Source organism: Quercus robur, chromosome 7 (genome assembly GCF_932294415.1).
Source record: "Quercus robur chromosome 7, dhQueRobu3.1, whole genome shotgun sequence".
NCBI classification, from domain to species: domain Eukaryota; kingdom Viridiplantae; phylum Streptophyta; class Magnoliopsida; order Fagales; family Fagaceae; genus Quercus; species Quercus robur.
In genome coordinates this window covers 3860343-3887860 of record NC_065540.1, presented here as the reverse complement: position 1 = coordinate 3887860, position 27518 = coordinate 3860343, and the positions used below count along the sequence as shown (strand labels likewise).

Genomic DNA, 27518 nt, shown 5'->3' with positions numbered 1-27518 from the left:
TGGTATTTTTAGCATTGGTCTGGATAAATAAGCTTTGATTCAGAGCTCTGAAATAACTATATGGAAATTCAAGCTATTCTGTTGCTTTTCTGTCAGCTTTCTGCCTTGTGGAAACCTGAGGTTGCTGATTATGAATTATGATTGCCATTTATGTTGGCTCTGTTCAAATTCAATTGTCAGAATGGATAAAACTAGTAGTTCAGGTTAGGTTATTTGGGTCCTAGTAGAAGTTGTTTTTAAGTATGCTTCCGTTAGCTCTTTCATGAATCTACTCTGCTTTAACTAGTTATTCTGTTTCTGAGTAGAAGCATGTTTAAATATCTTTATGTTTGGTTCAAGATCTTTTATTTGATAAAATTTGTACTAGGTGCTTTTAAGGTAAGAATACAATTATATGATATTTCTTTTCTATCAAGCATTTTGTCTTTCTTCCCTTTTCAAAGTGTTAAGCCACTTAAATTGCAATCTCTATGAGCTATTGCTCTCCTGACAGCCACATACTACTTGTGAGACTGTTGGTGAGAGTGATTGATTGGTTTAGAGTGTGTTGATTTAGTATGTACATATGTATTTGGACTCTTATTCTCATTAGGGATGAGTATGTCTTATGAAACAAGAGGTGCGTTTGGATAAGCTTTTGCAAAACAGTGTTTTGGGTTTAAAATAAGTATTTGTAAGAAAGTTATGAGGAGTTGCTTTTGCAAAACGGAGTTTTAGGTTTTAAAAACGCCATTTTAAGCCCTCAAAATGCCAAACAAAACGGACCTAAGATGGTTGAATTAAACAAAGACTTTGTTGATGAATTGCAAGTACCCATAATTAAGTGTTGAAATTGAAAATGTTTCTAATCTTCCAAATCCAGTAGTTTTCTTCTAGAGATTGTTGAATTACTTTGGTCATTGTACGTGTTTGGGTGGCTTGAAACTTATACTGGTTAGGGAAAAATAATTGCTTTGGTAGTAGAGTGGTGCTTGATGCTTACATTGTTAAATAAGTGACTTCCTAGTGCTAGAGGAGAATGTCCTGATATTTATGATTCTCATTGATTGGAAGTCTACATTCGGCGGCAGCTACTTTTATGTATGCACCCCCTTATGTGTAGTGTGTACCCTCCATTGGACAAAGTTTAGCTCCAAGCTAGTTTAGAGCTATCGCTACTTTTATGTATGTACACCCTTATGTGTAGTGTGTATCCCTCCATTGGGTAAAGTTTAACTCCAAACTAGTTTGGAGTTATCTCTTCCCAACTAGGTAGCGTCAATGACGAATTATAATACTGTTTATAAACAAGTCGCATTGACTCATTAAAAAAGTCATGTGATTAAAACTACATATGGGTGCTTTACAAGGATGGCTGGGCCCCATGAATTGAGTGGAAGGGATGAAGATGGTCATCCTTTTTTTTTTCCTCTACTGAAACTATAAATACCATTGTGAACTTTGACGATGCTGATATCTTCAACTAGAAATCTTTCCAGAAAACATAAAGTTGAGATTGTCATTTTTCAGTCTATGATTGGTGTACATAAATGAACAAAGTTACAAAGATACAGAGTGTCGCCACACCTACAGAATGGCTGCTAGGCAGGCTGGTGATTGTCTCCTGGTTCCAAAGTCTCAGCGGACCTCTAGATCTCTCTCTACAGTATCCTTTTCCTCTTTATTTTATAGGATTTTTTTTTTTTTTTCCACTTATCTGTAATCTTTTAATCTAGCTATTGTCAAATGAGAATTCTATTGAGTGAACGTCAATTTCGTGCTGAACGAAATGAATGACGAGATGAAGGAGAATGTGTGGAGCTCGGCACATGAGCACCACTCTCTTCTTGTCCATGGTTTCTCTGGTTCTTAGGCAATGATGCTTGATCATGGTGGTGAGAGGATGAATGGGGGCCATTCGTATCCCTACCTTCATTATTGAAATTGGACATCCTTTGTGGTTTATGAATGCTGTCTATTTCACCTTGATAGTGATGAAGGAGATGGACAGGAGACATGGAATGCATTGGGGTTTCTGGCGTACTGGTTGAATGTTGATTTCTGTTTTATGTTTTTCTTTGCTTTGTGGTGCCACTTTTGTAGTGCATTTGCCACTCTTTCGTTGAAGATTGTTGGCTTCATGGTCGAACCCATCTGCCATGGATCATTTAGATTTCTTTAGGCCAATGAATAAAAAGATTGACAATCAACATGGAATAATACTTAATAGCTTAATTATTGAATTTTATTTCCTCTGCATATTTAGGGCAGCAATTCTTACCTGTGTTACCAAAGCATATAGAGGAAGAGTCACATAGCTGCATGGTGTCTGTATGAGGACCCTGCTCAAATGGCAAATATCACTGGCATCGTTAAATTCAAATTTCATTCGTTTTGGGAAATGTCAATATGAAACTCACCCCATAGTTATCCGGATGATCACATCTTCCAACTTCTCATGAAAGCAAGATTTTAACCCAAATTGATGCTGATTGCATAGGAAATAATAAAAATCAATTTTGGGATTTGGTTAGGAAAACAAGTCAATTTTTTAAAACTAGATTTAGTAGTTGGATGGTTTACCCAAGTCCACACAAAGAAGGCCAGTTGAAAGCCTTTCTGCAAGAACAAAAGAATGATCAGGAATGGATGAAAATATAAAGTGGATTAATGGCATAAAATACAATATATGATAGTAGTGCCAGTACCTCTCTCTTGAATTCTCAAACCCATCTTGGTTATAATGACTTGTAGCTTTGTCCCAACCAGTAAAATTATCTACAGAAGCACCATATCAGCAATTAGATGCATTTGCTGGACTGTCTAACAAAGTAAATATGTGAAATGGACTAAGAAGATGCTTACAATCAGTGGAACTGTGGAAGGAAGGGCAGCCACAGATAAGAAAATCAACCTGTAAATTTTAATAAATAAATAAAGGAACAAGAAGAAGAAGATGACCAATGAAAACTCAAACCCAAGTCACACAACCTTTGAACCTATTCAATTCTAGTTGAGTTCAACTAATCCAATAGAGTTGCCTACCACCTACGCTCACTATTCTACCCAATCAAGTGCAACCAAGATCATGGTCATTGCCATTGAGCCTCTCTTGCAATCCCACTTCCGTCCAATTGTAAGGCTATTTTCCATCCACCCTTTCTTGTCTGAAAACTGAATCAAGAAAATGATAAACCAATGTCATTTCACTAAGGCCTTGATATTATAACTAGATTCTAAAAGGTAAAGAAAACCAATCCAAATATAGATTTAAGAAATTCACAACACTCAAGCCAATCTACTTTAACTCAAATTATACTTTTTCCTCCCATAAGATGAGCTGAGGACCCACTATGTGCATGTATAGTTTACTAAGAAAAATAAATTATATCATTTAAATATAATAAAGAAAATGTTTGAATGTCACATGGATTCATAACCATATAGTGTTTTACAATGCACACACAAAGCAAGAACCAAATCACTTATGAATGAAAAGAGAAAAAGCTTATCAATTAGAAACATAAATTGGTGCTATTGCTTTAAAAAATTTGAAGAGATGCACACAAGACCCTCCTAGTTCATTGAAATTCCAGTTTGGCGATTTCGAAAATTATACCAACCCACACTTCAGTTTCCATATATTTGAAAAATCAATAAATTGATCCACATTTTCTAGTGACATGTACATGAAAACCTAAAAACTGACTAATGTCATACTACAAGTGATCCAAACATCTTTTGCTCCAAATACCTATTAAATCACTAGGTACCACCAATCATCACTTTAGTTGCTGCAAGATAAATTTGCCATAATGCAACTCGAAATTAAGACTTTCAAGATTACCTCCACATAATATTTCTGGAACTCTTGGCAGTTAATTGGGTTATACATAGATTTATTTGCAAAGGATCAACACAAGATAAATGACCCATATTAATAGCATTTGAAAAGACAAGCTAGTAAAGATAATATGGAAGATGATGAAAACATGGGTAATTTAATAAGGTTCAGTTACACCGTCCACATCATCTAAAGAAACATTACAAAAAATTTGAGAGCTATCTAGATGCAATGAATTACACAATAACCTGAAATCCCAATTATAAAGCACGTGTTGCTAACAGCTTCTATTGCACAATCAAATGCAAATTCCTAGGGTGTGCTTTTGGTTTTCTTTTAAAGCGATCACAAATGCATATGTACTAGGTAGCCTTAAGCACCATATCTCAACTATAAGAACATCTGATTTAAACAATGCCTAGGAATTTACCTGGCAACCCCTCATCTGGGGATTCATTAAGCATTCTATACAACCAAAAGAATACTAGAGTGTACAAAGCTTTTCACTACAGCCCCACCCTCGATCCCCCTAAATACTAATTAGAATAGGATTACTCAAGAAAATATATATTTTTTCTCAAAACCAGACAAATAGTTTTAAACATATCTTTTAATGAATTGGTTTAGAAGCATACTTACTAATTTTTTTTTTAAAGAAGACACATATAAGGATCAATTAAGCAAGATATGTAATAGATGTTTCATTCATCCAATTATATCACTCAATTGATGAAAGACTTTGGATATATTTTAATTCTACAAAAGACCAGGTATACCTTTGTTAATCTTTGGACTAATTTTCACAGCCATCTCAAAACTATCATTGTTCCTTGGCAGTTGGACTTGTTCGAGCTTTTCCAGAACCACGCAATAAATAATCTAAAGACCAAAGTTACATTAAAAAGAGAAATGTAGAGAGTTGATAATAAAAAGAAGATACTATTAACGCGTGTCAAATATATAAACTTTGACATAGCATGGGTTTTTACTAATTGTACTTCCATTTTTTATTTTCAATTTTCTCTTAGATCTTTCTATCTTTTAGATTACTTTGACATAATATAAACCTTTTTTAATAAAAAATAATATATAAACAACTACATGGTTCATGACATCACATTGAATGATGGGGGCAAATACAGACCCATTCAACCAATGCACTTAGATAATCTCAAGAAACTGCCCTCTTTTCCCCTAAATACTAACACAAGAAACTGCCCCCATCACATGAGTTTCCAATTATGAAATATCTAATGGAGCTGAACCATTATCTTTTCATCTTCATACATGCCTCATATAATACATAGAACCGTATGAAGCATACAACAATTATTTTATTAACCAAATTCTCCATAGGTTTTACAGCATCGTATAGACATATCATGAAAAGAGACAGAGATCCACACCTCTAATATATGATCACGTGCCATACTTCCAAGAAAACAACAGAAACGTACATCAGGTTTTTTAAATGCAGTGCCCACTTCTCATGTGTTTGCTGCATCCCTACAAATAGAAGAAAGGTAAGCACTATGACTTGGGACTTTAGAAACTAGCATTAACAGTTATTCCTTCATGCACTACTTTGTTTCTATGTATTAAAAAAGCCCAAAGAGTGTTGGCAAGGATGACAGTGAAGTGATTGCACTGGTCTTGTGACTGATACACTCTTTCCAACTAATATGAAACTCAATTTGACTTGACTTTGGCTCTAGGATCTAAGTTCTAATGGTGAGGGGTGATGTGAACCACATCGCACGAGCTAAGTCATAGGCAATATCATCTTCCCTAGGGCAGCCCACATTTGAGAACTATATCTCTGAATTGTGCTCCTTCCATCTAAGTATTCATTATGGAGAAGCCAATTGGCTCTCTTGATCATAAAGAGACATGACTAATCATAGGGCCAAATCAGTTTCCCCGTACCTCCGAAATAGTTATTGTTATGTATTCCAATGGCAACATGACTCGGAACTACTTTGAGAATTTTTTGAGCTTTAGAGAATGGTTTATCAAATGCGAACAGAGGAACCTAAAAGATAGAAAGATCATTTTTAAGCAAGAAAATGAACTTAAGGGATGAAGAAATTTTATCAACAAGTACAGTTGTGATCCCAACAACGATAAAGTTGTGGCCCTGTCCATCCTCATTAATTCAAACATTCCTAACAAACAAAAGAGTAACAAGTACATAAAAACACGTGATTTTATATTATGTTTCTAAATATGACTCCTTAACCAATCATATATAAATAATATTCTTCCACAGATCCTAACCAAAGGTTCTTGATAGTATATATTAAATGATCAATCACGAAGCTGAGGGGGTGAAGGGATACTCTAGTAGTTCCAACACCTCTTAAGATGTCTAGTATTGGGGTTCCAACCCCTCCCCAATTTACCTAGGAAAAAAAACCCTTAAATATTGTGATCAAGAAACATGTTCTAATACAAATTAAAGCATCTAAACTAAACTATATAAATGAATAAGTCAATCTAAGACTCCTTATCCTAATTAAACACTCCTTATTGGTTTTGCTGCCTGAGTAGTCTTATGAACAGACTCCATAATCCCAATTCTTCTCAACTGCAAATACCTTCCTTTGGCAACCCATTCCAAATTTGCAGGTTTTAGAACCTCTAAAATTATTGTTTAGCTATTTGTATAGTCTTAGAAAAACTTTATGCCAAACTCATTTCAAGTGCAAATCACTGAGTATTAAACAAAACAAAATTCTCAACACACACCTGTTTGTTTTTTATCAACAAAACTAACCAAAAATTGTCATTTTGATTAACAATCAACTAATTATCTTAATATGTGATCCAAAAATTTTGTTTAATTTTTAGAACATTAAGAGTGAAGTGCACTTTCAAAAATGCCTTTCCAAAAGTATTTAAATGAATTACCTACCTTTTTAACTGTAGAGAGTACCTCTTGATTACCTTGACATAGGATCTAGTCCATTAATGATTACTCCACATTCGTAGACAAAAAGACCCAAGTAAAGATTTGAAACAATTAATTTGTATAAAAACTACTTAAATAACTAAATCATAAGTGATAGCAAATAAAAAAAATTTAGTACATGCCATAGCAGAGAAGTCTACTCTTTACCTCCCATCCGAGCTCTTGAAGCTTAATCTAGGCATAAAAAAAAATTATGAATTTTTTTAAGCAATTGAATGAAAGGGGAAATTGGTTTAAGATATTTACAAAAAAGACAAGAGAGTTCAATACCACTGAACTATTATGGAAAGGTCGCAATCTAACTCGTTGACCTTGTACCATCCTCTCATCCAAGAATATTCACCAAAACATCGATCTCTAAAATAGGGAATCCACAAAATAAAATTTCCATGGTCTTACCTTAGAGGTTTTGAATTCTTGCAAACACTTCAAACCTAAAAAGTAAAAAGAAACAACAAATGTAAACCATTAGACTAATAGGACCTTTCAACATTTTACCACACTAAACATTACATGATTTAGCTTGGTTGGATAGATCTAAAGCATTTTCATATCTGAGAGTTGAACTTGACAAACCTAAATCTATTTTACAGTAAATTTAATATCTTAACAATAAGCAAAATGAAAATATACGAATTGAACGCCAATTAGGGGGAAAAAAGGATTGGATCGAATAGTGCATTGCATATTTCTTACATTTTCCATCCAAATCTAGATGATCTCAATAGTTAAACCACATTAATGAAAAAAAAAAAGCAGTAAATGGAGAAAGACAGTAACCATATGAGAAATGCAATTAAGAAAAAAAAAAAAGTTTAGTTAGAACATTAACGTTTGGCTGCAACGGAATTCAGGTTTGAATTCACACTTTCTTTGTTGTTTGTTCTTATTTGGCAATGTAGAAATAAGTAAGCGAAAATGGTCAAGGTCCTCAAGTAATTATTATTACTATTTTTTATGAACAACTGAATTTATTAAAGAAACAAACCATACAAACAGGAAATGCCAGTATCTAAAAGCTGTAGCACCTAAAAAAAAAAACAGAGCAAGCAGGAAACTAAGTGTGCGTTTGGAAGCACTATCCTGCGTCTGAGTTTTTTTTTTTTTTTTTTGAGAAGTGTGTTCTGTGGCTGTGGTGTGTTTCCAGTGGGTCCCGTGCACTATTCACGGGACTCACAAACCTCTTTTTTCAACAAAACTTTCATTAAAAATGGGTCCCACGGCACTATTCATACATTTAAAAATTATTTGGCTACAATATTTTCTGTTTTCAGCAAAATAAGCGGTATCCAAATGGACCCTAAATACAAAAAAAAGAATCAAACTAAAACCCTCAATAATGGTAAACTCAATCAAGGCCTTGATGGCTTAATACCTCCTCAGTCTTGACATTGCTGCAGAATACATAAACATTTCTTTCAAGCCAAACATAATAAACCACTGTAGACCTAGCAAGCAGGAAACTAAACTTAAAAAAAGAAAAAAAGAAGAAGAAAAGAATCAAACTAAAACCCTCAATTATGGTAAACTCAATCAAGGCCTTGATGGCTTAATACCTCCTTAGTCTTGACATTGCTGCATAATACATAAACATTTCTTTCAAGCCAAACATAATAAACCACTGCAGGCCTAGCAATTTTTCTAATTGTGTTTTTAGAACTTTTGGCCTTCAACTTATTTTTACCCCCAAAGAACTACTTGGTACCAACTATATGACTAGGATGATATTAGACAATACGACTTAAATCACAGCCATAGCCTCTGAGAAAGGAAGGATACTCAAGGATCCTGAGTCCATAGTTTAGTGCAAAGTTGATTTTCATTTCTCTTGGTAATATGTATGCATTCTTGTTCAGTTGTCACTTACCTCTAAATAAAATAATGAAAAGTATAAGTAATATTATTTAGTGAATCAATAAAATTAAAGAAACATCTATTACAATTAACAATATCAAAATTTAGAACCCACAAGAAAAGCAAAAGTAATCAAACAAAGTTATTTTTTAGAAATTAACAATTGGCTTGATGAATTGCATGGGTCAAAAACATCTAAGCAAACAGGTTCAATATCCTGAAAGGGCATTTAATCGAACAACTTGTGTGCTTGGCTTAAATTTCAATTTCAAACAACCAGCAAGCGTACTTGTTAATTAATAAAATTGAAGTTTAGAAAATCTGAAGAAATTATGCACTAGAAGCAGACAAATCAAATGAATAAAAGAAAAATATTATAATAGATGAAAATTAAATTGCAAGGTGGAAATGAATCTTGGACTTACCAAGTACTTGAACATCAACTGCATACCACCGTGCACCTTTGTCGTTAAGGTCACTTTTTAGGTATAAATGTTTTGTATGGCGTGAGGTGCAAAAGCCGAGTTTAAGTCTTCAGGAGGTAACTTCGTACGCATCTACATATCTATCTTGCATAATAAAATAAAATAAAATAAAAACTGCATTAAAATAAATTAATAAATTAAATTAAATACTTATTTTATAACTAATAAATACAAAGCCTAGCAACTTGATTTTCCAATAAATACTTGAGCAATAATCCTATGAATGATACAGGGAACCAAAGATGTGAATCCAATAATGCAACTACGGCAGACATACCTTGGCATCGAAGTTGCTTTCAGTTGGAAGCATCATTCTTTGAAGTTTGATCAAGATGTTCTTGCCTTCTTTGATGGTGGAAATAGATTGAAGTCGGTATCAATGTTGTCAAAGGCATGGGCCACTGAAGAGGAACCTAGATCAAACCCATCACTAAATCCCAAATCTTGCCAACCCAAGCCTAATTCAGACCCATTTGTGGTATCCACTGCAAGCACATCAGATGGTAAAGAATGGTGCTCAATGTCATCAAGAACTGGGGGAGAGCAACCATCTATACTAGCATTTGAGTCGAGATATCCAGTCCTTGCAAAGGGATAGGCAATTGATGATGAATCCAAATTGTGCACATCACCATGAAATGTTGATTCAAATCCTTCAAATCCCAAATATGACGCAGCTAAATCTGAGTTTGGTTCGATCAAAAGCCCTGAAACCCCTCCACTGTTTAAAACCCCATGATCTAAATCTGAACCATAAGAAGTGGAGAAAACAGCCGGCAAAGGTTGTAGCTCAGTGTTATCACAACTCCAGGCCCTTGAAGATGAACCCAGATCATCCAACACGTCACTAAATCCCAAACCTGGGTGAACCAAGAGTAAGTTGGTGTCCATTTGAAGCCCCACATCAGATGGAAAAGAATGGTGATCGATGTCATCAGAGGCAGAGGAAGACCCACAACCACAGCAGATGCAGTCTACATGGACTCCCAACCATGTAATTTTGGCGTCATCAAAAGAAGAGGACATGTCCAGATACTTGATTTCAACTGTAATCGTAACGTCATTCTGTTCAGATGGATTTGATTCATTCCAATCCCATTTCGAAATGTAAACGGTATATATACAGAGATGCTCAGAACCTCCTCCCATAAAGCATAAACTTAAATATTTGTTTTCTGAAAAACCATTGGCGGAAACAACAAAACAAGTTGCACTCGAAACTTTCGCTTCCACTGATCGAAAAGCAAAATAGACAATTAACTTTTGAAATTCACGACCAACCCGGAATGATACAGAATTTCCAACACTCTCATGGTTCAATTTGAACCAATTCAGAATCTCAATTCTTGGTAGTACAAATTCACAAGGATCGTAATTAAAAATTGAGTGATTCATGAATAGTTCTTGAAACTGCTTGCATTTAGCAAATACAAAGAAATTGAAATTTAGAGATTCTCATAATATATATATCACTTAAAGTTACACATAAAGAGAGGGGGGAGAGAGCTCGCCTGATTTAATAATCTGCATGATGATGGTAGATCCAATGATGTGCAGTTTTCTGCATTCACACTTCTTATAGACTCTGGAAGCTTTGGAATTTCTCGAAGGTTCTTGCAACTACTCATGGTAAGTGTTTTTAATGTAGTAAATCTAATAATGCTTCTCGGTATTGTAACAATATTAGAATCATCTAGATATAGATACATCAATGAGGGGAAGGAATCAGGCTTCGTCAAAATATGTGATTCAATTATATTTCCATCACTAATTCGCAGCTCTTGCAAGTTCGTAAACTTACATCTCGAAATGCTAACGAGAAAATCCCCAAGGTTTTGACAATTATATAGGCTTAAGTAAGTTAGCCCACTAAAAAGATACCCCAGTGACAAAGGCCATTCTTTAATATTACTATTTCTAAAACTTAAACTATTACATTTGATTTCGGGGTGAATATTGGGAAACTTTTCCAGGCTTACACACCGATCTAGATGAAGAGAACTAAGAGATTTCAACCTAAGGGTGTTGGGAAGAATTTGAAGTTTTTTGCAACCATAGAGCTCCCAATCAACAAGCTTATCAAGAGATCCAAAGGCCTCATGAACCTCAATTAAATTTTTACAACCACTAATGTACAATCCTATTAAGTTTGGGGCGCCCAAGTCAGGTAATGTTTTAAGACTTGCACAGTTATATAGAAAAATATATTCAAGAGATTTCAACCTAAAGTTGCTAGGAAGAATTTGAAGTTTTTTGCATCTGTCGAGATTCCAAAATTTAAGCTTATCAAGATATCCAATGGCCTCATGAACCTCAATTAAATTTTTACAATAACTAATGTCCAATTCCTCTAAGTTTGGGGCGTACAAGTCAGGTAATATTCTAATCGATAAACACTTGCACAAATTGATACTTTTCAAATTTTTGAAAAGGAACACCTGCAAGGGAAAAAAATGCGAAAATTGTTCTTCAACAAAATTTTTGAAATAACATTTAAAGAAATCAAAATTCATCCATACTAATACTCATACCTGCTTGAACAGCTTCTCCAATCTAATGCAACTATGCGGCATATTGAGTACAACAAGTTCTTGAGGACAAAAATTGGATGGCAAGGAAAAAGGATATTGGCCCCATTCAAGTAACTTTAATCCATTGGGGAGATATTTAAGTTCTTCAGAAATGAGTACATTACTAACCATAAGAAATTTGAGATTTTCCATCTTTTTGAAAGCTTTAGTATATAGTTGCATTGTTATTGGATTAGGCGAATGCAACATTATACCTCGAATTTTGTCTGACCCCTGATTAGATAAAGAAATAAGTGAAACATATAATACAATAGAATTTTCCAAAACTATAAGAATCTTGAAATTTTAAGCACAAATGATACTATTAAACTTATATTTTCTATAATGTTACAAAGAAAAAATATCAAAGGAAAAAAGAAAAGAAAAGAAAACTATTACTTCTACCTGATGAAAAAAGATGTTAAAATGTAAAGAAAAAGAAGTTATACCTTACTTCTGGTTAGTACTTTAAGAGCATCCTCATAATGCCATAACCTGCTACGTTTTGTGAGGATTTCTGGTGATTCCTGCTGAACAATTTCCCTACCCATTTGTTGTACCAAGTCATGCATCCCCAATATGTCACTGGGACCAATAGTTATTAGACATTTACTAACAAGGTTTGAAATACCAACTCTTGGACACAAATTGCGAGCATTTAATATATTTACAACATTATCCTTGTTCCTTCCCTTGAAGAAACATGCAATATCGAGGAAAATATCCTTTTCCGTTGGTCTCAATCCATCATAACTTACTTTAAGTATTTCATGAATATCTCCTTCAAGAATTACTCTATATTGATGAATTGCACTTTCCCATTCAGATTTTGGTCTTCCACACAAATCAGAACCTATTATTGTTAAAGCTAATGGTAGGCCTTTGGCATATTGGATGACTTGGTTTGCAAGTTCAAAATAATCTTCCTCATGTTTATTTCCTTGGAAGGCATGTTGTTTAAAGAGTTCAAGAGCTTCATGTTTGACCAATTCCTTCACCTCGTAAGTTGCATAAACTTTAAGAATAGCTAGCAAGTGTGCGTCTCTTGTTGTTATAAGGACTCTACTTCCTGAAACAAACCAATCAAAATTTCCAAACAAATTTTCAATTTGTTTTGATTTATCCACGTCATCAAGAATTAAAAGAATCCTTTTACTTTGAAGCCTTTCCCTTATCATATTGGTTCCACGGGCTACACTCTCCACCTTCAAATGTTTGCCTCTTAAGATATTAAAAAGGAGATTCTCTTGTAGTTGCATTATGCCATTATTTGTTCTAGAATTTTCTCTAACATTCTCTAGAAAGCAACTTCCTTCAAAATGCTCAGTAATTCTGTTATAAACAGCTTTTGCAATAGTTGTTTTACCTATTCCCCCAAGACCAAGAATCCCTACCATCCGAACATCATTTACCTTAATATCTAAAAGCGATTCTATGACCTTGGCACGAGAATTTACTCCAATAGGGTATTTAGCAACAAATAAATGGCTGCCACTTAATTTGGTATACAATATATATTCAATGATTTGTTCGATGAATTTATATTCAGGGCTGCTGCCAATCACAAAGCATAGGAGACATTAAATGAGTTGGACTATTTGAAATTATGAATATGAAAATATAATATTCAAGATGTCTAGTTTTATGCATTAAAACCTACACTTGACATATTATCAATTAAATTAAAGGATATAATTCAAGGATTTGAGAAGCATCATTAATATTAGTTTTTTTTTTTTGGTTGGGGGGGGTTTGTGGATTACCATACTTGACCAAAATAATCAAAAAATTTTGGAATTATTCAAAAAAATTAGTGGGAGAAACTATAACATTAACAAGTCTTTGAAAGTTAAATATATTGCGTTTCTTTGCCAAACTGAAACAATACTCTTTATTTTATTCAAAACTTTAATTTTGATTCATTCTTTTTTTTTTCCCTACTAAGAAATTGTTTTAGGCTTTTGGCAAGTAGTTGTATGGAAACTTCACCTAAGGTTAGGTAACAAGCCTATTGAAAACTCATTTATAATACCTTGAACGAAATGATTAAGAAAATTAGAGAAATTTTTTTGAAAGGATTATGTCGATGAGCCTTGATTCAAATAGCATTTCCTCTTCTCACAAGTGTGGGTGAAAGGTGAGGTCGTGAGATCAAAGCTCATCGAATACATTTGCAACTTACCAATATGGGGAGAAAAACTCACAAATATGTTAGCCTAATTGCCTTAGTAATTGAAGATATGATGATAATAAATTTTTTTCTTTCATATTTGGCATTTTGTAGTTGTAACATAACTATTAGAAGTCAAAAAGTCATAAAAGAACACAACATTAGTTATTAGATACATACCCATCCTCATAATGCCATCCGGACAAACTAGTTGCATCATTTAGAGCTGTCCTCCACTTCTGCACCTTCTCCATGTCATTCTTAAATTTGTTTTCATGTTCAACCAATGCTACTTTGAAATTACCTTTTTGTTTACGTATTTTAGATGGATCCACTTTGTAAAAAACAGGTAGAACTAATTGTCCATTTTGCTTGCAATTAAGAATCTCGACAAGTTCATCCAAGCACCAAGCTGAAAATGCGTAGTTTTGAGAGAATATGATAATTGAAATCCTTGACGATTTAATAGCTTTCAGAAGTTCCAATGAAATTTCTTCTCCTCTTTGTAGGTCATTATCAATGAAGGTATTGATACCTTGGTCACACAAAGCTCGATATAAATGACCAGTAAAACCATTGCGGGTATCTTCACCTCTAAAACTCAAGAAGACATCATAGTCCCACCGGCAAGTGGAAGAAGAAAATGAGACTCCTTGATTGATCGGGAAAGCCATCAGAATCTACAAGTAGAAGATTGAGAAGATCAAAGATTGAGAAGATCAAAGATGTGATGAAATGAAATAAGGAGTAAACCTCCTAGTTTTTTGACAGAGCGATATTTGAGTGGAAACGAAGGCCTTGGAAGTAGGGAAGTCCCCCTTCCACGAAGATTCCATAGTGCAAACTTTTGAATAGACAAGCTCTTTCATTTTTCAAAAAGTGGATTACAAAACAACAAATTAACCTAAAAAAAACCATACATTTTGGGAAAGGAAAAGTAAAAAAGTAGAAATGAAACTTGTTGGAAGGTGCTGTACTTACAAATACCATCCCATGCATATTTATTTACAAAAGTGCCATTTAATTTTTCCTTGTACTACCAATCGGAGTAGAGTGTGGACTGTGGGTACAATATGTAAGGACAAATGCATGATGTGTGCAGTAAACCTTAACCAATTCTATTCTCAAATCACCTCTAAAAAAAAAAAAAAAAAACTATTCTCAAAACCAAAAAAAAAACTTAACCAATTCTTTAAAAAAAAATTAACCATAACCACCAATCAATTCACTTCATTAGATTTTTTTTTGTTTATTCTATTATCAATTTAAATTTTAGCTCAATAGTAATAAGTAGTACTCTATATATATATATATATATATAGTGTTTCTTTGCGAAACTGAAACGCATTCTATATTTTATTCACAACTTCAATTTTGATTTATTCTCTCTTTTTTTTCCTAGTAAGAAACTATGTTAGGCTTTCGGCAAGTAGTTGCATAGAAACTTCACCTTAGATGGGGTAACAAGCCTATTGAAAACCCATTTATAATACTTAGAAAGAAATGATTAAAAAAAAAAAAAGATAAATGTTTTGAAAGGATTATGTTGATGCAGGAGTGGCTTGATACATTTGGGGGTCTAAGGCGAAAAATAAAATTGACGCATTTTATATATTTAAATATGACTTTAAAAAATCAAATATTATTTAAACTCTATTATCTTGTTTTAGATGCAAAATTATTACTAATTAACATGAACCATGTAGAAATGTTTTTTTTTTAATAGAAAGTGTATAGACACAAAAAGTTTGACAAAACTTTTCACATTTGTTGATGTGATAGAATAATAGTGGTAAGTAAAAGAGTGATGTTAATAGTGGACCTAGGTGAGAACTAGTAAAAATTTGCCAAGTCAACTATTGTGAAAAATGTCGTGATTTTTTTTTTTTTTGAGAAGTGCTACATTCACAATAGAATCCATCACTGATATTATTTTTTTGCCATCAATAATAACCTGTAACAACTTGTTACTTAGAATTTGTTGTAAAAATGTTGTGAAAATTTTTGTGAAAGTAGCATTTTTATCTCTTTTTTTCTTGTTTTCCATTTGATAAAAAATATTATTTTATTTATTGGCTAATATTTGGGCTTGATTAAATTCAAATTTGGGGCCTTTTTTATACTTGGGGTCTTAGGCGATTACATCAATTGCATTTGGTGTTAATTAAGTTGGCACTGTGTTGATGAGCTTTGATTCAAACAACACTTCCTCTTCTCACAAGTGTGGGTGAAAGGTGAGGTCATGAGATTAAAGCTCATCGGATGTGTTTGCAACTTACTAATAGAGAGAGAAAAACTAAAAAATATGTTAGACAAACTCTTAGTTGGTGTGATTAAATTCTTCTATTTCTACTAACCTATCTACCTTAGTAATTGAAGAGATGATCATAATAATTTTTTTTTTTCATATTTGGCATGTTATGATCATAATAACAAAACCATTAGAAGTCTAAAAGTAATAAAAGTACATAGCGTTAGTTATTAGATTCATACTCGTCTTTATAATGCCATCCAGACAAAAGAGTCACTATTAGTATAATGGCTGTAATTTGGGTTTTTGTTTGACATGGCCTCACATATACCACCATGTGAATCAAATATGAACTATTGAATTGATTTCAATGGGGTGAATGAAAAATTGCGTGTTATTGGTGATCCAAAACTTTGAATAGAACAAACCCAACAATCACATATCATTCTACATATTGACATGAGAGTTCCGTGAGATTGGCCTTGATCTTTCACGGAACAATCATATTGCCTAGATCATATTGCAATATTACTTAAAATATTTTTTAACCTTTCAAATTATTGTGTTGATCATCATTAAAATTATTGAACGCTAAATCCAATATGCAACTGTAGTTTAGTTCTAGTGCCCTCATATTTTGTGTAAGGTTGAATTTAATCAATCATCTTATTGGCTTTATTCCGTGCCAAATTTGCTTGTAATTTAGAAATTAGTAACTTTGTGTTTAGGTGGGAATCATGTAAGGGTAGTGTGTGAGAGAGTGTGAAGAAATGCTCAAGACTGTGCAATGAAGCAGGGACTCGCGGTTGGATCTCGCGGGTGACTTGCGGCTTGCAAGCCCCCAGAAGATGCACATGAGTGAAGTATGTAGAGAAGTTAAACCGTCATTCCAGTTGTAACACTACAGGACAACAAGTCCAGACTGGCCATTCAGTTAGCTCGCGGCTTGGACTCGCGACTCAGTCAAGTTGCGAGGCCAAGTCTCTAGTCCATTCTGTTATGGAAAAACAGACTCTTCACATTCCTCTCTCACTCTAGTATAAATACCCCTTATACCCACGAAATATTGAGAGCTTCCAAAGAGAATTTTGAGAGAGAAACCCTAGAGAAAAACAAGATTGACTCATCCATAATCTTCACATAGTGACTCTTCAAATTCCTTAACTCTCACCCTCTCCATTGTTACATCCTTGGGAGGTTCTTTAACCAAATCATTTTCTCACCATAACCATATCTGTGAGAAGGCTATTTGGTGCTTTGGGAAGCAATTCGGAAGGAACCAATTCATATTGGTTGATGCTATAGGTTATAGTGGAATCTGGTAAGCTAAGAAGAAATAGGTTCAGTGTAACCTCGTTGGAGTAGGAGCTTGGAGGGCATAGGTACACTGAGTAGATTAGGCTTGGAGGGTCTTCTGTTGTTCATGTATCCCAACTACATTCTTTAGTGGATTATTTACCGCTTGGAGGGCGGCGGAGAGGTTTTACGCCGAGGGCTTCGGTTTTCTCTTCGATAACACATCGTTGTGTTGTCCCTGTGTTTGCATCACTCTTCCTTTAATCTTTGCCATTTAATTTCTGCTGTGGATGTGTTTTTATTTGGTTTAGATTGTTTATCAATTCTGTTATATGCTTATGTTCATATTCCGCACATTAATTGTTTGATAATAAGCTTGAATTGATAATTTGGAAATTGAGGGTCTAAACATTCATAGTGTTTTATACACATATTGAACATTCATTTTGCTTTTAAATTCATTTCAACTGGGGTGGATTTAGGATTTCAAGTTAGGGGAGGCCAAATTATAAGAAAAAAAAAAAAAAAAACCAAATAGGTATCCATATAGTTTTAGCAAACTAACAACCAATATAAATACACAAAATTATTGTTTCTTAATACATTAAGATGCAATAATCTACCAACAACAACACAAAAATACAAAATAATATTGTTTCTTAAGAGCATCAGCTATTGCAAAATATATATATATATATTCACAAACCAAAAATTACTTTTGCTACTTTAATATAGCATTTAAAATGTCTTGTACTATAGTAGCAAGTGTTCTAAATACTAGTATTCTAATACGGGGTTGATTAGGATTTTTTATTTTTTATTAAAGTTTTTGAGTTGAGTAGTTGTTAGTTGGATTAGGCTAATTAAAAAGGAGGGTAAGTTTTTGAAAGAGAAAAATGTAACTCTAGAAATAAAAATATAGAACCAATAAAAAAAAAAATTTGTTTTTTCTCATTGGGTCAGGGTGCCAATTTTTATTTTATTTTATTTTTTTCTTTGGGCCAGGGAGCCCCATGATTTCAACATTGGAGATGAAGGCCTTGAAAATAGGGAATCCCACTTCCACGAAGATTCCATGGTGCAAACCTTCGAGGCTCTTTCATTTTTCAAAAAGTGAATGACAAAGCAATGAATAATCTCACTTTTCTGACTTTCAAGTCTTCAGTCTTCGCTCGTAAACTCATTTCTCTATACTCACACATGCATTTGCTCCAATCAACAAATTAACCTCAAAAAAAAAAAAAAAAACCATACATTTTGGTAAAGGAAAAGTAAAATGTAGAAATGAAACTTGTTGGAAGGTGCTTTACTTACAAATACCATCCCATGCATATTTATGAATTGTTTGGTAATGTTGTTCTAATTATGTTGTTTAAGTGTTGTGAAAATACGTGTAGGTGAAAATGTGTTATAGAAATACGTGTTATATTGTTTAAATAAGGAAAGTTGTTGTTTAAACAATACAATCAAACAACCCCTTATTTACAAAAGTACCATTTAATTTTTCCTTGTACCACCAATCGGTGTAGAATGTGGACTGTGGAAACCACCAATCAATTCACTTCATTAGATTCTCATAAAAAAAAAAAAAAAAAAAAAAAAGATTCACTTCGTTAGATTTTTTGTTTATTCTATTATCAAATTAAATTTTAGTTTAAGCTATGATGATAAGCTTAATTGGAAATTAACAAACTACAGGTAGGTAGGGATTTTAAAACTACATTGTTGAGATTGTTTAGGTAGCTACCAACCCACCACATTTTGTTACATAAAATTCCAAAACTTCACAATGGGAAATTTAAGAGTGAAATTGATTTTTCATATAGGCAGTGATGATATGTATATATGTATATATACACACACACACCTTCATAGTTGGGGGAGAGAGAACTGAATATTAAGAAGTGTTAATTGAACTAAAACATATGTAAGTGCTACAAGTATTGATCTCACATACTGTGAATTGTGAAAAGAAGGTCTCATGAGATTGTATTAGGGCATACCCTCCCTTGGGTAAATGAGTCTATATATTAATTGTCGTATATGCGTTTAATATATTTAGTCATCAATGATACATCTATATGACCTAATTTTTTTTCATTCATATAAATTCACCAAGGTATTTTACAAATTAAGCTAAAATAAGGAATATCTTTGTATAAGCTTATATTCACGTGGCAGCTGGTTTGGAAAATATTTGTAGTTTTTGACAATCCTCATATATATTTCAATATTGTCATATTTGGTTATTGAATATATGATTGCTTCCTACCTTATGTCTATGCTTGATGTCCATTTGCAAATGTGTCAGTTATAAAATAATTACTTTGATATCTGTTGGTGTGTATAAATACCATTAGTTATACTTTCTGTTTAATTTTCACTTTACTGATTGTATTAATATTATCAAAATATGTACAAGACATGTGCTGAATGTTGTTATTAGGACATATGTGGATCATGTTAAGAATATATGTCATTTAGAATTGGCTAATCTTTTGACAAAACGCACTTTACTTGTAATTGGGTAGATCTAGGATGTGTTTAATACTTCAAGGAACAAGAGTTCAAGTCCAAGTACTAAAGCCATGCAAATCTATCCAAGAATCAAGTGAAGAAGTGCTATATTTTAAAGCTCGACAGATTGTATCTATTGAGGTTTAAAAGGTAGATTTAGCCTGATGCTCGACAGTAGCTCGACAGATAGCCTATCTATCGAGGATTACGAAATTCAGATTTCTAGAACTGTTTTTCACACATATCCAAGCTATGTGTTTAGGTTTTCTTTTCTCACAACCCTAGACATATATAAGGATTATTTTAAAAGTTGTCTCAGATAATGAAACTTGATGTAAAGGTTTTATTCAAGCATATTGTGACCGGAGACAATTTGCCCTAGTTCATCTTTCTTTTGAAGAAGCTGTTATGTTTGTACACCAAAGGGTTTTGTAACTAAGAAGCTTCTTGATTTTCATTGTGTGGATGAACTAAAGAACTTTGCAGCGAATGTCCTTCTTATGTTGCTCTGTTAGTCACGTACTGGGATCCATGCATCGATTGGTTAGTCATGTACTTGGAACTGTGCATTGAAAGGAGAAATTGTTACTACATTACAAGTCCAATTGTGTATTGGGGTAAGGGTTCAACTGTAAGTTAGTATAAGATACTGTGATTCCTTTACTTGTAATCGTTTGTTTTGATAATAGTGGATTCTTGGGAGAGATTGTCCCTACATTACAAGTCCAATTGTATATTGGGGTAAGGGTTCAACTGTAAGTTGGTATAAGGTACTGTGATTTCTTTACTTGTAATCGTTTGTTTTAATAATAGTGGATTCTTGGGAATGGTGACCTTAAATTCACCCGGTGGGGTTTTGCCTCGGAAGTTTTCCCCATTCGTAAACAAATCACCGTGTCAAATTTATTTTTCCGCTGCATTTAACTTAGTTGGTGATTTGTTCGTGCTACCATGCTTATTGCATGTTAATTGACCTAATTAATTAACTTGGCTAATTAATTGGTTAATTTACCATAAGGGGTCAATACATTCTTTGTCTATTAGTTGCCATGTTTCCAAGATGCTAGTAATTTGCAATAGTAAGGGATGTAATTGAACTTGGATTTTACTTATCAGATCTTTGCCTTCTCGTATGTCCGCCAGGCATCTATTGAAGTCACTTGTAGTGACATTAGTTACTAGGCATTAGAATCCAAAGATGGATGCTTTTGTAAGATTATATATATATATATATATATATAATGCAAAGATGGATGCCTTTGTAAGATTTTATATATATAATGCAAAGATTTTATACTATATATAGCCTGGAGACGAAGGCTACAGAGAAGCCGTGTATTGGTAGAATCTGAGCATCTAGCAGCCACACTAAACTCAATCAAGTAGAGCACAAGGGATAATGCAACTACCCTGGAAGACATAAGGATCAAGATGGCCATGCTCCATCACGTATACTTTAGAGTTTAGAGTGGCTCCTCGACCAACAATCAAGGAAGTCCAAAGCTGGCAAGAGGGGGGACCCAAATCTACCCTCGCATCATATGGCCCTAATTCCATCTCTTTGCTAAGTACCAAAAAGGGAATATATATATATATATATATATAATATCTCGCATTATTTCTCACATTTATATCTTTCTTATAGATAATTAAAGATAAATAATTTGATACATAAATCAAGTTAAATTTTCTAAAATAATTGTTAAATATTTTTGAATTATGTTCGAGAATTCACATCTGGTGAACTAAAAAATTTAACAATTAATAGTCCAAAAAGTTACTTTATCTACTTTAATACACCACTTAACATTTAACAATACACCCTACATCTCATCCTCTATTTTAGCATACCACACCACCATTAGGACCATAGAAATAATCTAGTGGGCCTTTTTCTACATCAGTGTGTCATCCATGGGCTTCTTGTACGCCATCCATGGGAATCACATGTCAACCCTGCATGCACATCCTTGGAAACCCCACACATCCATGTTCATGGGTACCTTGCGCCACACCATTTTTATACCACTTGTTGGGGAGATAAACACTTTATCAAGCTTCCTTGAATAATTAAAATAATATATAGAGACATACTTTGACCCAAAAGGTCTAAGTCCAATGGGTATGTGCTCAATTATGTTATATTAATCCCTCATTTTTCTCATCATGATTTAATGTGGGACTTCACTCATACGTGTACATCCAACATACTTTATTCACAACTTTGATTTTGATTCATTCTCTTTTTTTTCCCAGTAAGAAACTGTTTTGGGTTTTTGGCAAGTAGTTGCACGGAAACTTCACCTTAGGTGAGGTAACAAACCTATTAAAAACCCATTTATAATACTTTGAATGAAATGATTAAGAAAATTAGAGAAATGTTTTTGAAAGGATTATATTGTTGAGCCATGATTCAAACAACACTTCCTCCTCTCATACTCCTCACACTTGGTGAAATGTGAGGTCACGGGATTAAAGCTCATCAGATGTGTTATTGTGTTTGCAACTTAAAAGTAGGGAAGCGAAGTCCCACTTCCACAAAGATTCCATGGTATAAACCTTTGAATAGATAGGCTCTTTCATTTTATTTATTTATTTTTATGAAGTGGGAATGACAAAACAATGAATATTATGAAAGGAAAGGTAAAAAGTGGAAATAGAGACAAGGAGTCAAGTGGGAGAAATTATAAGGTCCTCATAGTGGACAAGTGACATGATCCACCATTCAACTAAAAAATTCTCACATGTTAAAAATTGTTGAGTCAATAATCAATTTCTGTTTAAAATTTTTTTTTGACTCAACAATTTTAAATAGGTGGAAGTTTTATAGTGGAATGGTAGATAAGTGACGTGGTTCACAATGAGAACGGTATAATTTCTGGTCAAGTGGGGAGGGAGGGTAGGCTTTTCATTTTTTTAAGTTGAAATGAAACTTCTTGGAAGGTGTCTTACTTACAAATACCATTGCATACATATTTATTTACAAAAGTGCCTTTATTTATTTATTTATTATATTACCAATCATTGTGGACTGTGGACTGTGGAATACAATACGTGAGGACAAATGCATGATGTGTGCTTTAATAAATTTTTGTTTATTAACCATCAATCAATTCACTTCATTAGAATTTTTGTTTATTCCATTATCAATTTAAATTTTAACTCAATAGTAATACGTAATAATTTATTATTATTATATATGTTTATAAAAATGTATATTGTGGTAATTCTAAAATGGTCTCTTGATATCGAAATATTCCGTTATAGTGTTCAAAACGAACATCAACAAGCAACAAACAAACTTTTTGTCACACTATCATGCCATGGATAGAATTTTTTTTTTTTTTTTTGGAAAACAAAAAGAATTTGAATGAGTCTACATGATCACAAGTTTTGTCACACATGACAAAACTTATGTAATTAATAGTTTGAATGAGTCGGCACAATCACTAGTTTTGTCATACATGCACGAAGGATATTGGATTTGAATTGCCAAAAGTCTTGAAACTTAATTAGACCATGTAGTAAATAAACTAAAGGAGATAGAGGAATTGGCATGAAATAAAATTGTTTACAAAAGTTAAGGGGTAAAAATGAACATTTTAAATTTTACAAAAATTGAACTTTTAGTACTGTTTAGAGATGAAAAAAATTTGTAGTCTATTTTTTTTATTCGGCATATCTAAAAGAAACAAACCATTTATGTAACTAATCTACTAAGCAAGCATCATAGATTCTATATTTATCATCATCATGATAAGAAATCATAGCTATACAAAAAATCATTTGTATATTGAGTGCCATTTCACATGCAAAGAGAGTTTGGAAGAAGGTGTTCAAAAAAATATGTTGGCTTAGGAGAGATGTTTGAAGCTATGATGATAAACTTAACTGGGCATTTAACAAACTACAGGTATGGATTATAAAACTACACTGTTGAGATTGTTTGGGTAGCTACCAACCCATCACCTTAGTTACATTAAAATATATATATATATATATATATAAAAGCTTCTCATCACAGACTGATCGCACGCCCACAAGGTGCTTGTTGAGGCAAGCAGCCTCTTTTCTTGTATAATGGAGAATGCATTCATGGTCTGCCATCTTGTAAATTTACAGCAAAAAATAATAATATCATAACTTTACCTCTTTTTATCTATACTTTTAGATTGGAGGGACTTTACTTTTTAGTGTTACCTTTGAGCTAAAGATAAAGGTAATTGAGGCACTTCTAAAATAAAAATAAAATAAAGGATTATCAAAGCAGAATACAATCCATTTTACCAAAGAACCTCTCTACATATTACGGGGCTATTTGGTAACGTTGTTTGTATTTTTTGGAAATACATGTGGGTGAGAAAGTATGTGAAAATACGTGTAATATTGTTTAAAAACTGAAAACATGTGTTTAAACACATGTACTAAACAGGCCGTATATTTCTGTAGAAAGAGGGACAGATATAGTTGTTAGTATCGTACGATACGTATCGTATTATGTACAAAAAATTTCGTATCGTAAGTGCTCTTGAATTGTCCGATACATAAGTGTGTATCGTATGAATTGTATCATATTGGTGAATCGTACGTATCATATGATACATAGACATGTGGGTTTAAAATGAGTTTTTTTGTTAAAATTTGTGGTTTTATTTGATTTAAACAAGTTGTTAGACTTTTTTAACACAAAAATATTGGGAAACTTAATTGAATCTAATTCCCATGAGTTTGTTTTCCCTCTCTTCTCTTTTCTCCTACAAAATTTAGACTATACTCGTAACACTCACTTTCATATATGCAAATATATTTTCTATGCTATTAATAATAAAATGAAAATATAATTATTTTTTATTTTGTTATTATTATTATGAGTCTAAAAAGCTAGAATGCCAAGAAAAAATATATAGAAAAAATTATTAGAATAGAAAAACAAAACAAAAATAGTAAATGTTGATAATAATGAAAAAAATGTCTATGAAAAAATAATTTTGCAAGATGCTGAACCTGATGATAACATTGACTTAGATGGAGTTGATTAGATAAGATGATGAAAAGATATTATATTTTGGTTCATATATCATATATTTCCACTTCTGAGTTTAATAAATTTGAATGTGCATGTTATAAACATAAGTTTATTTGATTTAGTTAGTTAGCTTTGTTAAATTTTATTGCATAAGTAATGATTAAATTGGTATTTAATTGAATATATTTCAAATTTATAATGAGTATATCTTTTATATATGTATATTTATAATTATTTTATAATTTTATTAGATGTTTATGTATTTTACGATACACGATTTGATACGATATTCAATACATAAAAATTAAAAATCAATTTACAATACAATCCATGATTTGACAACTATAGGACAGATAAGCTTTAGAACAGGAGTAAAGCTTGTTTAACAACTATGGGGCCAGATAAGCTTTAGGACAGAAGTATAGCTTGTTAAAGTGCAACTGTTGCCCTTCTTTTCTTCTAGAGCCAAAAAAACAAAAGGACACAATTATGACTTGACAAAATTAATAAAGGTCACTGCTTTTGTCAGGGAATTAATATTTTAAAACCATGTAATGCTACCAATTTCTTTTCTTTGCAGTCAAAAGTCGTTGCCTTTTCACTTAAAACCAAGAACTGTTGTCTGTATTTTTATAAAATATTTTGGTGAAAAAAATGATTGAAAATGTATGTAATGTTATTTAAAAATTGAAAATATGTGTTTAAGATGCTTTATCAAACAGGCCCAAGGCCTATGTGAGTGATTCTTGGAGTGATATTATAATGGCTGAAGATTTGAAAGCTGAGTCCACATACAGCAAAATTTTTGGATGAAAGAGAAAGAAAGAAAAAAAAATTAAAAAAAAAAGAGAGAAAGAAAAGCCAATCTGGTCTGCCATAGCTACCACAACATGAGAATCGGACCGGGTTTCTTAATTAAGCTGGTGTCATTTGCCGTGATCCTTTGCCAACTGCTGCTCATAAGAGCAACCACTTCAGTGGTTGCAAAAATGGGCAAAATACAAAAAGTACTCAATTTTGCACATTTTAATCTAAAAAACACCCACATCAGTACTTGTAAAAATGTGCAAATATACACAACTGCTTTGCAAATAAACAGTAACTGTGCATATATGCAATGTTACTGTTCATGTGCAAATGATTTTTTTATTCTTTTTTTCTCTCTCCTTTATCAAACTACTTCTCTTCCTCTACGTCTACAACAACCAGCAGCTTTCCCAATGTCTACAACAACCCAGCACGACAAAATAAGAAGAAGGAAGAAGAAAATAACCACCCAACCACCAAACCCAGCACCATCACCAAACACCGCAACCTAGCACAGAAAATTAACCTAAAATCAACAGAAAATTAATTAGAAAACCCAACTTAAAATCAAGACAAACCCACTGGAAAACCCAACTTAAAATCAATCAAAACTCACTAGGAAACTCAACCCAAAAACAGTCCAAACACACCGAAAAACCCTACCCAATGGAGCCCGATCTGCCACCCGATTTGCTGCCATCGAGTCTTTCATTGCTGTCGCCAAATCTTCCATTGCTATCATTAGTGGGGGGTGGGAGGCGAAGGGTCAGTGGTGGAGGAGAGAGGGAGGGTGAAAGCGAGAGGGAGGCCGAATCGGCATACGGTTGAGGCGGTGGCGGCAAGCTGGATCGATGGCGATGGCAGGCTGGGTGAGGTGGCTGTGAGGGAGAGAGTGAGGGAAAGAGAGAATCGGGTGAGAAAGCTGAAAAAAAGAGTGGGAAGTGAAAATAATAATAATAGATAGGTATTAATAAATAATAATAAAAAAAGAATAAATAATATTATTTAAGTAGAATAGATTTGTAAAATAGATAAATTGATACGGGTATTTTGAAAATGTGGTTGTGTAAAATAGAAAAGTAGGGTTTTAGTGTAAAATAGACAGAAAAATTTGGCCAGACTAATGTGAATGCTCTAATGCCTGTGGCATTTTGAGCTAGCATATGCAAAGTTGTTTTCCCATCATTATTGTCGTCTCGTTCATAAGCCATTATTGGATATTTTTCCAGTATTTTCAATGCTATATTTATACACGGAAAAGTAGTTTTCAAGATAGTAAGAAACTATGAATATTTGCAGGAGTAATATTACATACACAAAAAATTTGACAATATATTTTAACACATGTTGAGTTGACAAGTTTTTACAGGTTTAAATCTAAACCCACTATTGGCATTAATTTTTTCTAACACTAACAATTTGCCGTATTAGTATGTGTCAAATTTGCTGTCTTTTTTTTTTTTTTTTCCTGTAGACTATCTCTTATTTTTTGACCAACAGAATTTTGTTGTAGTGCCATTGACAAACTTTTCTAAACAATAATGTAATGAAATTGGAGCTTGAAGACTTCCAACGAAAGTTCAAAGTAAAATTTTTGAAATTTAGTTTATGAGTTACTCCAGACCTAGTTAATTTGTCGTTGAAAGCAAATCTGGGATTGGTAATGTATTCTAACATAGATTGTACCGAAGAAACAAATTCTAAAAGTTCCAGAAACTACTGGGATATTTAATACTCCCTTCGTCCCA

At 33.0% G+C, this 27518-nt stretch overlaps 1 protein-coding gene and 1 long non-coding RNA gene across 2 annotated transcripts in view; both read right to left on the bottom strand.

Annotated features, from left to right (window-relative positions):
- Positions 1–1414: 1414 nt before the first annotated feature.
- Positions 1415–2818, bottom strand: LOC126691810 (uncharacterized). Its single transcript, XR_007644841.1, has 5 exons — positions 2688–2818; positions 2563–2598; positions 2400–2467; positions 2261–2321; positions 1415–2133 (listed from the first exon to the last, which is right to left on the bottom strand). It is a non-coding gene; the product is annotated as an uncharacterized LOC126691810 (long non-coding RNA).
- Positions 2819–9414: 6596 nt separating this feature from the next.
- The window catches only part of LOC126691802 (TMV resistance protein N-like), a 96709-nt gene continuing 78605 nt past the window's right edge, over positions 9415–27518 (bottom strand). The window contains exon 5 of the mRNA XM_050386964.1: positions 9415–9546. Within this exon, the coding sequence (XP_050242921.1) occupies positions 9461–9546 (86 nt within the window). The 3' untranslated portion in view covers positions 9415–9460. The remainder of the gene's footprint in view (positions 9547–27518) is intronic.